Source organism: Triturus cristatus, chromosome 2_2, assembly GCF_964204655.1.
Source record: "Triturus cristatus chromosome 2_2, aTriCri1.1, whole genome shotgun sequence".
In the NCBI taxonomy this organism is placed as follows: Eukaryota; Metazoa; Chordata; class Amphibia; order Caudata; family Salamandridae; genus Triturus; species Triturus cristatus.
The window spans coordinates 1,046,811,470-1,046,829,764 of NC_140582.1; the positions used below are offsets into that span (position 1 = coordinate 1,046,811,470).

Sequence of the window (18,295 nt, forward strand, 5' to 3'; positions counted from 1 at the left end):
AAGCGGCTTGCCCGCATTGGAATGGCAAAATTGAATAGTTGTAGAGATCCAGCTAGAAATGTTCACTTTAGTCACCTTGTCCTTTGGCCAAGCTCAGCTGGGCAGGTCTAAGAGCTGTTGTGATCTACAGAATTGTTTGGTGCCATGCAAATAAAACTTTAAACATCTTTAATGTTTAAAGTGTTGCGAGACTGTTCCACTGGAGTAGTCCGATTGGGAAAAAGGCGCGAAGAAGGGGTCCATTCAGATGAAACTAAGGGCACCTTTGGTATGAACTTCAGGTTGGTACGAAGGAGGACTGTGTCAAATGTAAATCAGAGAAAAGATGCCTGAATCTCGCTCACAATTCTTGCAGATATGAAGGTGAGAAGGGAGGCTATTTTAGAGGTAACGAATGTAAGGTCTGACTTAAGAATTGGTTCAAAGGGTGGTTTAATGAGTTGAGAAAGGGCAATATTAAGATGACAATCCAGCGGGGGGAGGTTGCACTGGAGGAAACACTCAGAAAAAGCCCTTCATGAACTGTTTTGTTTTTCTGGAGAAGCACAGTGATGGAACTAGAGAAGAACGTCTATATCTGGATATCACTGCAAGATGTACCCTAATAGATGCATGCACCAGACCTGAACGAGCAAGAGAAGATATGGCAAGATTTGGTTCAGTGCTGCCTCAAGAGGGTGGAAGTTGTGTTGTTGGCACCTTAAACAGAACCTTTTCCACTTTAGTCTGTATGATCTATTGGTTGACGGTGCTCTAGCACTTGAAAAAATGTCCTTACATTCCTGGGGAATGCTTAAATTTCTAAATTAATGGAATTCAGAAGCCATGCATATCATTTTTGAGAGCGTGGATCCGGGTGCAGAACTTGGCCTCTATTCCTAGACAGGAGTGCTGGTTTGATCCGCAGTCGTACGGACCTGGACTCCTACATCAGCAAACCAGTATTGCCTTGGCCACCCGGGAGCAATTAAGATCAGATTGTATTTTTCCAGCCCTATGTTGTGAAGAATCCTCAGGATCATAAAGGGGGGGGGGGGGGGGGGGGGGGGAAGTCGGACCATCTTATTATCAAAAAGGCATTCCCCCATAAACCCGGGAGTGGGTGCTGACAGGCATGAAATCTGCATTTGCTGTGGGGCTGATGACAAAGAGATCTGGATGTGGTTTGCCCCAAAGCTAAAAGATTTTGTCTTACTCCTGTTGGTCTAGCTCCCATTCAAGGCAACTTTCCAAGGATCTGCTCAACTAATCCGCTAGAGTATAGCTTGTTCCTGCAACATGCTCAGTTTTGAGGGTGATGTGAAGTGTCAGCCACTCCCAAAGGTACTGAGCTACCAAGGAAAGAGCAAGGGATATTGCTCCACCTGGATTGTTCACGTAGCGCATGCTGGTCATGTTGTCGGTATGAACTAGCACGAATGATCCTTGTATGCGAGGCAAGAAAGCTTGGTGAGTGAGGAAGCTGTCTTCCGAGCTCCAAGCTGTTTATATGCCTGGTCCTTTGAGATACAGACCATTTGCCTTGGATTTGGAGTTCCTGAAGACGACCACCCCAACCGTCAGGGGGAGGCAGCCGTAGAAATGACAATCTAGTATCAGTGGCAGAAAAGTGAGGCCTTTGGAGATGTGTGACATGTGGGTCCAACAGGTGAGAGCTTGAACCATTTGTGATGTTATTTTTATATGGCCGCCCAACAACCCCTCTGGTTGAATACACTAAAGATGTAAATCTTCCAGCAAAGGTATCATTTCATGTGTTCTAGGGGCAAGAGATTGATCGCGGATGACATCACTCCCTGCAACGATTTGTACTGGCACGCTGAAGTGGACCTTTTTTGGATAGCTTGAGAGCTAATTGCACTGCAATTGTGCTGTCTTTCTAGGTACCAAAAAGGCCTCCTTTTGTGTGGTATCCAGAGTAGAACCAAGAAAGGTGATCCGTTGACTTGGGATAAGAGGATTTTTGAAGATTTAATGTGAGGCCCAATTTATGAAAAATGGTAATGCAGTCCTGGGTGTCCTTGGCAGCTTGCATTGGCATCTGGTTTTGGAAGCTAGTCGGCCAAGAAAAGGAAGACTTGGTGGCCATGTTTTCTGGGGAAAGCTGCAACTGGTGCCAAGCATTTTGTGAAAATTCGAGGGGTGGATTTGAGGCCAAATGGTAGGACCTTGAACTGGTAGTGGATGCCAGCTACTGTGAAGCAAAGGTATCTCTGTTGCATGGGGTGAATGGGAAAATATGCATTCTGCAAATCGAGGGCGGTTATGCATCCTGTGACCATACCGAAGGATTGCTTCTTTAGGGATTTGTTGAGCGCTCTTAGGTCTAGAACGGGTCTCCACTGTACTGATTTCTTCTTGACTAGGAAAAAACGAGAGTAGAAACCTGTGCTCTTCTGATTGAAGGGTACCTGCTCAACTGCGCCCTTGGTGAGCATAATAAGAGCCTATTGTCGTAATAAGTGAAGTCAGGGGGGGCCCTTGGATGGTTGGTCGGAGGTGCCTGAAGGAACTCTAGGGTATGACAATAGATTAGGAGATTTAACACCCACTTGTCCTTTTGCAATTTGCCTCCAATAGGGAAGATCATTTGAAATGTTCGCACCCACAGGGACGGGTGAAGGGATCGAATCGAGGTCACTGATTGCGCGAGACGTGTCTGGACTGCGCGGGCTGCTTGCGCCTAGTTGTTTGTCTTGAGTAGGAGGCAGAAGGTGGATGGTGGTATTAATGCTGCTGCTATGTATTGTGGCTCATATTACTGGTATCATCGAGATGCTCCGCTGTATGAAGAAAAGACCCTGCCTCGAGCTCCTCGAAAGGGAAATTTGCAAACTTGAAATGTGTCAAGGGATTTAGCAGTGTCCACATAAGTTTTGATGGCAAGCAATGAGTCATCGCTGTGCTTTCCAAATAACGCATCACCATCCAATATCTTGGATTGGACTTCTGGTCTAAATGAGGTTGACTTTAACCAACTCTTCCAACGTGTAGGAAGCTGGCTCTGTATATAGTAAGCCACTAGGTGGTAATGCCATACACATAGTCCAGAGATTTCCCCAGAAGTGTACAGGGGTATCAATGTAAAACCCAAAGTGCTCTATTAGTGGTAGTGTGGGCAAGCAGCCTTAAAACTAACACAGAGGAGTGCAAGACATTTATTGCACAACATTGACAAATAACTTGACACAAGACTCACAGAGATCCATACCAGTTTTGTAAAAAATAAGCTTGGTTTAGGTTTATTTTAATACCAAGATCTTCGCAATAAGGTAAGTAGGTTTTGCAGGAAAAATACTTAAGACTTTTAAAAGTTCCCAATTTTTGAACAGATCAATGTTATCCTATCGAGGAGAACAATAATGCGATTATATTGGTAAGTACACAACTTAGAGTTTAAGTCTTCAGGACCAAAGGTCAGCAAGGGACAAGGATCAGGCGAGTACCTAAACTGCACCACCAGCAACACATCAGCGGCTGGGTGCAGAGGTCAAAATCGGAGTTTGGCCCAATGCGTTTCAAAGGACACAGGGGGTACTCGAAGCCACACTGCACCCAGGTAAGTAAATCTGGCCAAGCTTTGGGGGTTAGGACAAGTATGGGGAGTAGGGGGGGGGAGAGAAACCAGCAACAGTAGAGGTAAGTTGAGATGTAGGGAGTCGTAGGGGCAGCGTTGGTTCAGCTCACCAAGGCCCAGGGGCTTCAAGTGCATGAGTGTCCTTAGACAGCATATTCTTCTTAACGGAGAAGGTAGTGGTCAGGGGAAGCCTCTGGATTCAGGCTGCAGGTGTTGTTGTGGAGTCCAGGAGGGGTCAGTCAACGCTGGACTGGAGGTCAGGATCCCTGGGGAACCTGTTCTGGGTCGGCGGTCTACCAGGGCATGGGCCGGAGGCGTTGGCTGACGAGTGGGCAGGACTTGCGGATTAGAGGGCACCGGAGTCATCTGTGTAGGTTTCTTAAGGACAGATCCGCTGTCCTCGGGAGTCTCTGGTCTTTCGCAAAGAGCATGCAGTCTTCCTCAGTCTGAAAGTCGCTACCTGCTGGACATGCGTCATCTTCTTTTGCAGGGTCTCGGAAGCTGGAGAAAGGCTGATGGGGCCAGGGCCAAGTCATTAGTCTTCAGGCTTCACTGCACGGCGCCTTTTTGTCTTTCTTAGGTCTGCAGGAACTAGCTTCCAGGTCTCGGGGAGCCACCTAAATACTAAATTTAGGGGTGTTTTAGGGGAGTAGCAGGTAGGGCCAACGGGCACCTTACCGGGGTTGACTATACGCTCAATTACGCCACCCTCCTGTGGGAGGAGGCATAAATCTAGCCCTGATTGGAGGGGTTGTAGGAAGATGGCTCTGTATATACTATACCAAAATGAGGTATAGTGTGCACAGAGTCCAATGGAACGCCAAAGGTAGGCAGAGGTAAAAGTAGATAGTACCTTACTCTCCATTTGTGGTAGTGTGGGTGAGCAGTAAGGCTTCATCAGAGGGTAGTGATAAGCATTAGTTGTACACACTCAATCAGCAAATTATGGGCCATATGTAGGAAGCCAAATACCGGTCGGTAACGGCCGAAATTCGGTAAATATCCCGTTACCGACCGGTATTGAGGCACTTGAGATGTAGGTGGCTGATTTCTGGATTCGGTATTTACCGAATCGGAATTTTAAGAAATCGGTAAAATACCGATTCGGTAAATACCGAATCCAGAAATGCTATGTAGGGGGCACTCAAGTGAGTGCATAATTGGTGTCTGGATTCGTTATTTACCACCAACTACAAGTTGATGGTAAATGACGAATACCTTTAAAAAAGCATTTTTGGGCAATTTGTGAAGTGCCATGTGGCAGACATACATGCCCTTAGGGCATGTATGTGTGCCACATGTGCATACATGCACGAATCAGGGGTGCAACAGGGTGTCAATGTGACACCCTGCCACCCATGATAATGCCTCCCCTATTACCGATTCGGTATTTACCGAATCGGTAATAGTAACTGGCTTCCCATTCATTCCTATGGGCCTCCAGGCCCATAGGAATCAATGGGAAGGGATGCATTATTACCGATTCGGTAAATACCGATTCATAAATACCGATATTTACCGAATCGGTAATGATTACCGATTAATTACCTACATGCTATTTACCGATTCATAAATACCGAATCGGTAAAATTCGGTATTTATGAATCGGTAAATGTTATGCTACCTACATATGGCCCTGCGTCACACACACTCAAAGACTGAACTCAAACCAATTTGTTTGAAGGAAAAATATAATTTAGTTATATTTATTTTCTAGAACAGGCAAGCCTGGCACAGGTAGGTGTATATGATACTTTTTAAGGCAGGTTGAACAATACAAGCAAGTTGAATGAAAATGGCTTTGTTACAGGTTTGTAAATGCTTTGAATAAAGTGGAAATCACTGTTAGATTAGTTTTGATTACTTTACGGATTACTTTTTCTACTCAGTGTGATATGCCTAGATATCACACTGGGACATTTCCTAGAGAAAAAGCCAAGTAAAACAGTTTAGTTATTTGCAGTATTTCAATGTTTCATACAAAACGAAACACACACTTAAAACAATTTTTAGGAAAAAGCAATTCTAAGGAAGGAAATTGAGTTATAGGTTAAAAGGTAAGTACCAGTTTGTGGGAGTTGGTATTCTAGGCTTAGAACCAGGGTCCCACCAGGGTCAAGGATGCACTCTCAAAGCACCCTCAGCAGCACTAGTGCGGCTGGGTGTTGAGTGCTGAGGGCCAATGTTATCAAAAGGGGGATAGGGGGCCTCCGGTTGGTGGCTGCTCACGAGCAGGCCACAGAGTTGTGGGAGCAAAGCTCCTGGTGTTAGGCTCAGGGCAAAGGGGGATCTGAGTTAGCACACAAGGTGCTCCCCCAGCAGCACAGGGGCGGCTGGGTGCAGGGTGTTTTGGCGTCGGGTGCCCTGTTTTCAATGGGGATTCTCGGTTTTGTTTTTTAGCTGCAGGCTTGGTCCAGGAAGACTCCCGGGAGGAACCAACAGCTGGGCAGGTAAGTTGGAGGGCCCCGGGACATAGGAGCACCTTGGGTTCTTTTCTCCAGGGCACAGGGCGGCTGGATATCTTTTGAGGTCGGATTTCAACCTACCGGGTCACTCACGTTGGGGGCGGAGGGGACTCCGTGCAGAGGCTGCAGGCGACCTCGGCGAGTCCTGGAGGGGTCAACCCACTGTGGACTCAGACTCCGGAGCACTGGGGGACTTCGCTGGGACTGGTGTGTCACTTTGACTCGGGCCACCGGTGACGGGTGCAGTGGTAGTTCCAGGCGTCGGGTTTCTTTGTCCTCAGCAGGCTTAGAGTCTGTCTTTGGAGTTTCTTTTGAACAGAGCTGCTCTTCACAGGAGATCCAGTCTTTGTTGAAGGCAGTCAATCCTCCCAGGGTTTTGGAGGTCGATGACTGCAGGACAAGGTGACTTTTGGCACAGGACCTCTGGAAACTGCAGACGGGCCGGTGGGGCTGAGGCCAAGTCAGTTCTTCTCTGCAGTCTCCTCTGCTAGGCGTCCTCTTTCATCCTTCTTAGGTTACAGGAATTTGCCTTCTTGGGTCAGGGCTAAATTTAGGGGGCATTGTATGGGTCTTTAGGTCAGTAGCCAATGGGCTACTGACCTTAGGGTGACTACACCCTTTGTGTGCTCACTCCACGTGGGGGAGTGGGTACAATCCCTAATCCTAACTGGAGAGTGGCTGGTATCTGCAAGAAGGGTGGGCACTGAAGAGTGGGCTTCACTTCGCCTTCCCCTGAGGGGTGGGGTTGGCAGAGGTGGACACAACTTCTGGGCTGCGCTAATTTTTCCGCCTGGGTTTCTGCCGAAAAGGAGGGGAGACAGGACGGGGGCCTGCTCCCGATAGCAGGCTGGGGGTCGCATTACAGAGACGGCAGGGCCATTGAAGCTCCCCTGCCACAGATGGCTCTTCCTGGCCTGGGGGCAGTGTGAACATCTCTGCCCAGGAAAGGCTTTGTTTCTGGGCTCAGGGAGCGAAGGCTCCCACCCCAAGGGTCCAGAAACAGGTCTTGTGATAGCAGGCTGGTGTGTACCAGTTATGGAACCCACCAGAGGCTGGCCGTTTTTCATGGGGCATCTCTAAGATGTCCTCCGAGTGCATTTTTAATTAAATCCCACACTGGAATCAGTGTGGGTTTAATGTGCTGAGAAGTTTGATACCAAATCTCCCTATTTTCAGTAAATCCATTATTGTGCTGTGGAGTTCGTAATGACAAACTCCCAGCATCATATACTCTTAACGGCATTACTGCAGTTACAGTGTCTAAGAATTAGTCTACATCTACACACTGTAGGGGTACAGGGCTCATGCACCTTCACCACTGGTATAGTGTACCCAGCTAGAGGGGTGGCTGACCTATGCCAGGGCAGTGGGTTGTAGACATGGCACACAGGGATGTGTGCAATGTTGACTCTTCACTTTGTTCTGCACCAAAACATGAGAGTGAGTGAGCGAGAAGTGCATGTGTGTGTGTACAGGGTCTCCACGGGTGGCAAAACAAGTGCTGAAGCCCCTATAGGCCTTCCTTGGCCACAGTGTTCTTACTACCATTTAAAAGGGACCGACATGTGGCCAGAGAGGTGCCAATTGGTGGTACAAGGTACAGTTTTGGGAAAGGATACAGGCCCTGGGAACCACATTGGCAGGGACCCAGTCACAAAGTCAAAGTGCATCAGTAGTCTAGCAAAAAGTGTGGGGGGGGGTTACTGCAACAGAAACCCAGCTTCTTACAGGGGTCTCCCCATATTCAAGATGGCGAGGACTAAAAGATGTGCTTCACCTCGCCTTCCCAACCTTAGGGGTGGAGTTGGCAGAGGTGGGCACACCTACTATTCTTTTAAGTTTTTCCTGCCCAAAGTTGGGTGTAAACTGTGGGCTGCCATCTGCCGCTAGCAACAGAGGCTGGGGGTCGCATTACAAAGGCGGCAGGACTTTGAAGCTTCCCTCTAGAGCACTGTGCCCATCCTGGGGGAGGAAGTGTGACACCTCTGACCAGGATGTATATGGTTTCTGGTCCCAGATAGCAGAGCGGTCGACCCAGTGGTCGAGAAACAGGTCTGGTGGTGGCAGGATGCCTACAGGCAGTCTGTGGTCACACCAGAGTTAGTAGGTTTTCAGGGGGCACATCTCTGAGGTGTCCTGAGGGTACATAGTTCAATAAAACCCACACAGGCATCAGTGTGGTTTATTGAGAGGAGTAGTTTGGTACCAAACACTCCTGGGTTCAGAAAGCCATCGTGGTTATGGGAACTCGAGTTGTCGAGATTTCAGCCAATGTCTTCCCTGGCACTTGCAATATCTAAGAATGGACTTCGATATTGCAGAAGAACATCTGCTCATGCAGATCTGCCCTCACCTGTGGTATAGCGCACCCTGCCTTAGGTCTGCCAGAGGGGGTGACTTGCCTATACCTTAGGCAGTGCTAATTGGCATGGCACACAGGCAGTGTAAATTGTCGACTTTGTCGCTTTATCTGCACCAGGCCAAGCATGCTGCAGTGGTAGTATGTCTGGACTCAGTGAGGGTTTCCCTAGACTACCCTCTTCAGTCCCAATGCCCAAGGTACCATTTACTAGGGACTTACAGGGGGCCTGAAGGGCCAATTGTGGAATTGTTTTTAGGGAAGAAGCACTTGCACAGGGGACCTGGTTGGCAGGGACCTTGTGCACTTTAATCGAAACCACATCAATATCTAGGCATAAAGTAGAGCTAACCATGTCAAAAGAGGCACTTTTTCACACTGCGCAAAACAGTTGCTCCTGCCAACTAACGGAAACCAGTGGAAACGATGTCCATTGCACAATTGATGTTTTCAGAAGCTGTGCACTCCCCTAAATGTAATATCTTTCTTGCCTCTGATTTCCAATCTACGGGCACAAGGTCGAGCAAAGCGCCTATATCAGACCTCATCTGTCTATCGTAGTGGCCTAAAATAGCCAGGGAAGTACCCACACGAATAGACAGGGCAGACATTGAGAAGAATCATTTCCCAATATTATCCAATCAACTGCTGTCCATATCGGGAGGTGATGAGACTGGGATTTTGTCGCTTGAGAGACCAGAAAATCAATTGGCCTTCAGGAGGGGAATCGGAGGGGTGCATTGCTGGTGGTGATGGAATAGTTATTACATAATCGTCAGCCTCATTGTGAGGCGAATGGGTGTTCAGAATCTCACCCGCTTTCCGGTCATTGTCAGAAGATGATGATGATGATGATGATGATGGATCATCTCTGGACGGCACAGGGATAGCAGAAGCAGGTGTCATCCTTGGCATTGGAGGAGGTGGCATAAGTTGAGTGGCTGGAATAGGTGGCAGCGGAGGTGGTGTTGTTTGAGGGTCTTGTGCAGGGTCCGGGAACGTTCTGCGATAATCTTGTAGCATCACCTGCAGGTCTTGCACCAAAGGAAAGGGTACTTGCGATGGAGGAGATGGGTGTTCTGGAAAGTAGGAATAATGGAGTCTAGGATTATAATAATGTTCATAATAAGATTCCTCTTAGTCATCCTCGTCCTGATATTTGACCTGCAATTCAGATGGGCTACGTACAACCCAAAAATGCCCCATAACTTCTAAATTATCCAACTCATCAAGTAGATGGCGTGGAGGAAATGGAGGCACTTTGCTGAGGGAAGTGTCATGAGGCTTCAGAATAACGTTTGAAGCTTGCATCCCAAGAGTCATCAACTACATCAATGATGAAGGAATAAGTGATTAAGGAATAAGTGATGAAGATTCCATGAACGGCGACGTAGACTGCTTAGTTGACGAGGCATCTGGTGATGACTGTTTTGTCGACTGCTTTGTCAACTATGGCTTCAAGGACGGAGAGCTTAGTTGACTGTGGGGCCGTCGACGAGTCCATCGCCGATGGAAATAGCTACGTCTATGGCAGGATCGCGGACGGTGGAGCTAACTTTGCAGTCGTTGACGAGATGTTAGTCAACATCATGGTTGCAGTAACTACTAAAGTAGAGGCGTAGAGGAGGAAACGGTGATTATCGTTGTAGTGCTCCTCGACAACAGACTAGGAGTGGATTTTCGTCGACGGTACCTTCTGGTTTTTGGATTTTTGTTTTGTGGTGTCCTCATTTTGCCTACTCTCTTGTTGAGACTCTTCCTATCTCTCTATACTAGGTGAGAAGGCCATCAGAGACAGGAAGGAGTACCCCTTAAGAGAAATGCCATTTCTGATTCCATTTCCCTCCAGAGACCAAATATAGATTTTTGGAGACACCAGAGCTGCCAGCATATTTGGCTTAATCATTAGACCCACTTGTTTTTTCTCTCCATTCAAGCAATAAAGTCCAAATATTTTCCCTACTTCCTGGATCGCAGGCCATATCAGATTCACTATTTTGTGTAACATTCTTTAGGCACTCAGCAAAAGATTGAGGGTTCTCTGATTTCCACTTCTTACAGACCTCACGCCTTCCCAGCACTACCACATAAGGTTCTTGGATTTGGACGTTGCTGGCTCTGAAGAGGTATATGAGCGATTGCAGGGGTGGTAGACTGAGGAAGTGCTTTTTGAGGAGATTTTTAACATTTTCTCCATTATTTATTTTAAGTCTTGTGAACTTTTCTGCTACCTTCAGAGGTTACCTCGTCATGGGACCTGTCCCTTTTCTGAGGCTCAGTAGAAGAGTTGCTAGCCTCATCGGAAGAGGCAGTTTTTGACCTCTGGAGTGAACAGGAGCTTCTCTGTCTCGCAGCGTTTTGGAAGAAAAAGTGCAACATATTCTGCAATCCCTCACGGAATGAGGATAGAGGCAACAGAAGCATTCCTTATGTTGGTCGTCCACATATCTTTTTCCCACAAGATTTGCAGGAGCTGAAGAATCCCTTTTAAGAAGAAAGACATGAATATAAATCCTCTTCGGTCTGACATATGGCTGTTCAAGAAGAGCAATGACTGGTGTCATGAAACTTGCCAGTGAGGATGGCACCGAGATGTGTTTCGCTGTCTACTTTGGTGCCAAAGGTATTGGCTCAATGGATCGGAGCCCAAGAGGCATGGCTTGGAGGCTCGGAGCTTTTTACTTGAGACTTCCCAAGAGCCAAAAAGGGCTCTCACTACCGAGCAAGCCCAGGGCCAGCAGCAAGAGTCGACTGTCAAAGCCTTTGAGGTCGAAGCTAGGCTCTCCCGAGAGCAGTGCTGGTCTTGGAAGGACTCTAATTGGGATCAAAGAATGGAGGGTCGATCCTCAGAAGACAGGTGAAGTGCTGGTGTCTTCAGAGCAATCTGTGTCCTGCATGCCACAGGACCCAAGATAGCTGCCAGTGGTGCAAACAATCTAGTTCAAGGCCCCTTGTCTGATGCAGAGCCTTATATAATACAATACCAACCATACTATGCAGCAAAGTGAATTTGTGCAGACCAGACAGGACCCTACGCTAATGCTCCTCATTGTTGGAGTGAGTACAAGTTACAATTGTGAAAGATCTGAGATAGAGCCGTGCTGGGCAGCAAGATATGGAACAAACTGCTCATAGAATCATCAGAACATCAATACCTTTAATTGTTATTAATGGGCACTCAAATTATATTGTCTAGTTCATTTATTATGTTTACTTTTATGCAGGGGTTCCTACTGTCAAGTTTATTATGTGCATGTGTGCATATTGTGATCTGGTTACATACATGAGTAGATAATTTCAGTTAAAAAAGTCAAAAACATTAATATTATACCAAACTGTTAACAAAATTTCTACCTGCTCATCTACATAATCATCAATTCGTTTCTGGCATTCATGCCATTGTTCAGCAACTTGACCCATCTCCAGTTCCAATTGATGATACCTTTGTAACAAGGTAGTATACATATCTTCACTATAAGAGTCATGTGAAGTTGTTCCAAGCCTGCAATAAAAATATATGAAAAGTAATAAGTAATGTATAAAATTTAACTAAGCCCAAAGAGTCGCAAAGTTTGCTTGGCCATTAAATGATCAACATATTAATCGGAACTTTTTGAGGAGTTATGATTCCCATCACATAACTACGTTTAAAACTCTAGTTACATCTGCAGGTTAGAGAGAAAGATTAAAGTAATAGTTGGTCTAGTTCACAAAAAGGGAAAAATATATCCTGTTAAATCACACCAATGCATCACTACACCATCAAACCACCTACATGCAGACTACTAGACCCTAGCATGGGTTGACAGAACATTATGTGGAGTAGAGGTAGTGTTGAACTTCCTATACATCTTAAGTAAAGGAATATTTCACCAGCATCAAGTGAAAGTACTAAAAACTAACAGCCATTTCACACCACTGTTAAAAGCAGAGTTGGGTCTAGCATCAACAGAAATGAGAACTATTGCAATGTCATCAACCTAAACCTCTCTCAGAAACCAATCACCAGATTGCAAACAAAAATAAGACTGTAGAACTAGAGGACTAGACCTATAAGCAAAAAAGAAAACCAAGTACTTCCAAATAGACAAGGTCTTCCGTAAAAACATTTAGCCAGAATTGACAAAAGCCAATTGGTCTGGTGTTGGCTGCTAGCCTATTGGCTTTGCCAATGTTAGATTTTTCAATGTTTTTACACATTTTTATTACAGAAATACTTAAAAATGACTTTTACAGGGGGGCATGGCCAGCAGTCAACTGAAATGGCCACATCTGGAAGGGGCTCAGGTGGCTAGCCGTGTAAATACCCATAAATCCATTCATTTATCCATTTTCCGCACTGCCCTGCAGCAGAGGGTGACCCAGCAACATCCCAGATGTAACGAAAGGACCGTTGATTATGGATTTCGTCCACCTGTTTAGAAGAGAGCGATACAGCCACAACCGCGAGGAACAGCCTAGCCAGACAGAGATCCATGTAGAAGAAGAAAAAATAAATAAATAAAAGAGTTGGCGTGGTCATGGGGAGAACTAGCACCAACCCGCCAGCTGCAAGAGGTGGCCGCTGACTGAGCGAGGAAGAGAGGCAAGAGGCAGTGCACCCATTCAGAACCAACAAAGGTGAGGTGCCGTGGCTGCATACCCGGGGCGAGGAGAGAACACAGCGGCCGCACCATGTGGCGCATACCGGTCGGACGGAGGTTCGCTCCACCAAAGAGTCGGCGCAGCCAAGAAGCGGCACAGCCCGCCTGCAGCGGGAGGCGGCAGCTGCCTTAAAACACAAAAGGGAGAGCCATGGGGCCGGGCACCTGACCAACAACTGTAGGAGAGCGGCGGTGAAGCCAAGATCCACTGCAAAAGCAAAACCGGCTAGCACCATAAGGGCAGATGCAGGACGGAACTGAGGTGAGGTCTTGTGGCTGGGAGACCCATTAGAGGAGAGTCTGCATAGGCCCACGCCTGAGGGATTTGAGAGGAGATGGGCCAGAGGAGCTCATTTCTGAGATAAGGGGGGCCAGGTGAAGTCGCCGAGATACCTTGGTATCCAGACTGCGGCCCGGGGTGTGTGCCTATCGCCCCGTACACTCCTGTGGCGCAACCAGAGATATTTATCACCTGCCAACCACTGAACAATACTAACTGAATGAGCAAGAGCTCACCCAGGTCGCAGTGACACACAGTGTGAACGTACAGCTAGAGACTGTCTGGGAACAAGGAGTTCCGAATGATGCCCCAAACGAATATGGACAAATTTGCACAGCCCAAAACAGACACTCCAGGAGCAGTGTAAGACAGACAACAACAACCGCCAACTACAACAGACAAGGCCCTAACACTACAGGAAATTATGGCGACAAAACAAGGGATGCGTACAGACTTTGAGAATAAAATAGATACAGTCAGTCACCTCAGAGGTTACCTTGATGCATGCCAACTTCCGGAACCTGGGTTCTCGCGTCAAGATCACCGAAGACTCCATAGCCACACTCCAAGCCACCACCAAAACACTAGGAGGTACCACTCAAGGTATTGCAAACTACTCCTGCCACCCTAGAGACTAGGGTGGAAGACTCTGAAGGGCGTGCACGCAGGAACAACGTCAGGAGTTATTTATTTATAGAGCGCAAACATTCATCCACAGGATATCACGGCGCTAGAGGAGAGCGGAACACCAGTGAGGAGTTCTTCAAGAGAGTAACTGGTAACAGATCAGGCTTTGGGGAAAAAATACGTTTTCAATTTTTCCTAAATGCCATGTGACTGTCAGTGAGCCGGAGATCGAGCGGAAGCTCATTCCATAGTGTCACTGCAGGTTGGGAGAAGGAGCGGCCCCCTACTCTGGACTTCTTGATCCGTTTGGAATAGTGATCAAGGTTCCTTGTGGGTGCATAGAATTTGACTCTATCTTGGAGGATTTTTGGGCCCAGATGGTGTAAGACCTTGTAGGTATGGCTCAGCAATTTGAAATTGGCTCTTTATCTCATTGGGAGCCAGTGTAGTGACCTCCAACATTCGGATGCTGAGCTGTACTTGCTCTTGTTGCATACCAATTTGGCTGTGGCATTTTGAACCAGCTGTATTCGTGAGAATAAATAGTCTGCCAGGACAACAAATAGAGCATTCCTATAGTCCAGCCTGCTTATAAGCAAGGCCTGGACAATGGTTCTCCTACATTCTATGGGTATCCACTGAAAGAGTCTCCTTAACAGTTTTAGTATAGCAAAACTTTACCCACAGAGCGTGTATGTGATCTTGCATGGAAGGGGCACTATCAACAAGAATGCCCAAATTATTTGCAGCTTGTTTGGGTGCGGGGGCATTACCTATTGATGCCGGCCACCAGATTGCGTTCCAAACTAGGTGTGCTCCTCCAAACAGTAGGATCACTGATTTGTCTGTTTAATTTCAGACAGTGATCGGACATCCAAACTGCCATTTCTGAAAGACAGCTCATAAGTCTAATCCTGATGTCTTAGTGTCCATCAAGGGCAATCAATTGAGTATCAGCTGCATAAGAGCAGAAGCTGATGCCCCATTTTTCTCTGATTTTGGCTAGTGAAGACACATATATATTAAACAAGGTAGGGCTCAGGGAGGCTCCCTGTGGTACTCCGAACTTCATTGTTTTCGGGTTTGAGGATAGAGTACCCAGTTGTACTGTCTGAGTTGGTTACTCAAGAAGGAGCAGAGCCACTGAAGGGCTTTGGATTGTATGCCCTTACCATGCAGGAATTTTAACAGGAAATTATGTGAAACAGTATTGAAAGCCCCGACAGGTCCAACAGGATCAAAGCGGCGGCTCTTCCTTGGTCTACAACAGACCTTATGATATCTAGCACTGCCAGAAGGGTTGTTTCCGTGCTATTATTGGCTCTAAAGTCGGTTTTAGTGACATCCAATAGCTCATTTGTCTCGAGGTAGTCTGTTAATTGTTTGTTTATGAGCTTCTCCATTACTTTGGATAGATCTGGGAGCTGGGATATAGGAAGGTAAATTGCTGGGTTTTGAACACCAGTTCCAGCTTTTTTTTTTTTTTTTTTAAAGAGGAATTACTGTGGCTCTTTTCCATACTTCGGGGAATGTTGCATAATCAAGAGACTGATTAAATATTTGTGTAACATAATAACAGATAGTGGGTGCAATCAGGGAGAAAATAAAGTGAGGGCAAGGGTCTAATGGGGACCCGGATTGGACTTCGGCCATTGCTTTTGCTACCTCCTCTTCAGTAAAATTTCTGAAGTTTGTGTGATAGGCCTAGGCATCAGAATCTGGATCTAAGATTTCCCAGTTTGTGTCATCTCGAGGATGCTGATCTCCAATAGAGGAATAGATAGTCGAGATTTTGTAGATTAAGAATTTACTGATGGCTTCACATTTCTCAGCAAAGGGTACCATCACTTGAGTCAGGCTGGGTGGACTGCAGAGCTCTTTGACTATTTTATAGAGTTCTTTCGGTGAACTACTATTGTCATTTATCCGTTTTGCAAAGTATGACTTTTTTGCATTTTTTATGGCATTATTGTAGGATCTCATTTCTAACTTATAGGACTGTCTATCTGTATCTGCTCTGGATAGAATCCATTTGTGTTCCAGTGTTTTTCAAGATTTTGAGATCAATCGAATACCATTTTTCAGATTTTGTTCTACTTTGAGATTTATTTTCAAGCTTAGGGGCACATAGATCAAGAGTATGGAAATTTGTGCTAGAAGAATATTTAAACTTTTATGCATATGTGATGACATCAGGATATGTTAATCTTTTGAGGAAAATGGACGCTCAAATGTGTTGGGAGTCACGAGCCTCCAGGGTCTTTTTGCCCCCGTTGAATGGATTTGATTTTGCAAGTGCCGGAGTGAGCGGAGTGCCAGACAATGGACCTTTTAGTTGAAGACCTAATTGTGAAACACCTGCAAGCGCATGGTCTATTCAACTAACTCTCGGTGGAACGGACCAACCAAGTCCCAGGGGACTCATCACGACCTGGGGCACCAACTCGACCTTTAGTGACGCGAATCTTTAACTACAGAGATAGCGATGCCCCGTCACTCAAACTGGAAAATGCCAGTGTCACATTTTTCCCGGATTTCCCGATTAAAGTCCAGAGATGGCTATGCTCCTTCCTCGAGGTCAAGAAGGCTCCATGTGATTGACTATGAAAATATGCGATGCTATTTCCAGCCAAACTCAGAATGGCAGCCGAGGGAAAGACGTGTTTTTTTTTTTTAAGACTCCTTAGGAGGCTTGGGACCGGCTGGATGGCTGGCAGATGGCGTGGAACCAGCGATCACGTACCAATTGTCAGAAGAGTAGCAAAGACAAGGAGGACAACAAAAGAACCGGGAGGCACAAGAAGCCGAGAAGGAAACATCCAGAACTGTGACGCAGTAGGAGACCCAAACTCAGGTCAGATAGGACTCAAACATTTCATGGAACATTCACGCCTCGAAGGCCTTAATAAAGACCAGACGGAACTCATTGACACTAACTCGGAACTGGTCTTCTGGCTCTCTGGTATCAGATTAGCTGAGACATTGAGTTGACTGATCGGCGGCTGCCTCCCCTCCCCTGGGTCAGGTCATCGACTCAGCAAAGACACAAGGGCTGCCAGTGGACTGGCAGTGAACGGCCTGAACTGCTACAGTGCGGTAAAGAATTAACATGCTTAAGTAGGGAGGGACGGCAGGCAGACACCCCGGTTAGGTCACATTCCCCTGCAATGGGACAGAGGATGATGTACACAGGCACTATGAAATGTGTGGGGGGGGGGTCAGTTTTGAGTCCAAAATGAAGGGCGGGGGGAATATTTGCTTAAGTTGTGTATGTGCGAACTACAGCACCTATTTTATGTGGTTAGGCAACGCAAATTAGTGCAGACTTCACTTAGGCTCAGGGGCAGAGGTAGATGTAGGTGTGTCTCTTATCGACCCCCCCCTCCCCCAGCTGAGACAACAAAGTACTCAATATAAGACCCAAAGAATACTACAGTTACCTTTCAGCTTTAAAATCCTTTCTTGGAATGTGAATCATTTGAGGGACAAAATCAAACAAGGAGTGGTGCTACAGTACTTAAAGCAGCACTCACCTAATATTGTGTTGTATTGCAATTGCATTTATATAGCGCTTACTACCCCGGACGAGACGTCAAATCTCGTAGCACACTACTCCCGAACCCATAAAGGATTAGTGTTAAATTAGTATAGTGAGAACGCATCTGCAAGGAATGACTTACTGCGCATTGAATAGGCGGGGTTACAAATTGGTAGCACACACAGGCTATATTCAAGAGGCTCTAGGGGGGTGGGTATCCTGCTCTGCAACTCCTTGCCATGCACTTAACAACATATCATGCACAACTTTCCCCGGCGCTCTGTGGCTCTCTCCGGGCACTGGGAAGGTCGCTTATTAACATGATCTCCCTCTACATCCCTACACTGCTACCACTCATTCCCCTCTTCGCGCCCCCCCACCCCCCCCCCACAAAAAGACTTCATGCTAAGGTGATAGCAGACTTGGGCTCGCTCATTGCACGACTACTACAGGTGGAGCTGCTAACTGGAGGAGACTGCAATGCAGCTAACGGAGGAGAAGGACCGTTGGCCGGCCCTGGCAGACTTCTTGTCGGCCACGGGCCTGGTGGATGTGTGGCTTATGTGCAATCAAGTGGCCTGACACTATAAATTCCACTCAGGTGTGCATGGCAGTTTATCACGCATAGATTATATATTTGTTTTAGCAGTTCAGCTTCCAACTTTTAGTGAGGTGTACCACCTCCCGAGGAGCATCTCAGACCATTCCCCAGTCTGCGCAATTTATGGTAGACGTATTGCACCTGGGGAAAATGTAATGCAGCTCAATCCCTGGTATCTCATGGTGCCGCATAACCGTGCCAGACT

General features: G+C 46.8%; 1 protein-coding gene across 4 annotated transcripts in view; it reads right to left on the bottom strand.

Moving 5' to 3' along the window:
- Positions 1 to 18,295, bottom strand: part of FAM193A (family with sequence similarity 193 member A) — a 489,141-nt gene that overhangs the window by 285,285 nt on the left and 185,561 nt on the right. For all 4 annotated transcript variants that reach the window (XM_085642531.1, XM_085642534.1, XM_085642533.1 and 1 more), the window contains one exon: positions 11,756 to 11,903. In XM_085642531.1, the coding sequence (XP_085498657.1) occupies positions 11,756 to 11,903 (148 nt within the window). The remainder of the gene's footprint in view (positions 1 to 11,755; positions 11,904 to 18,295) is intronic.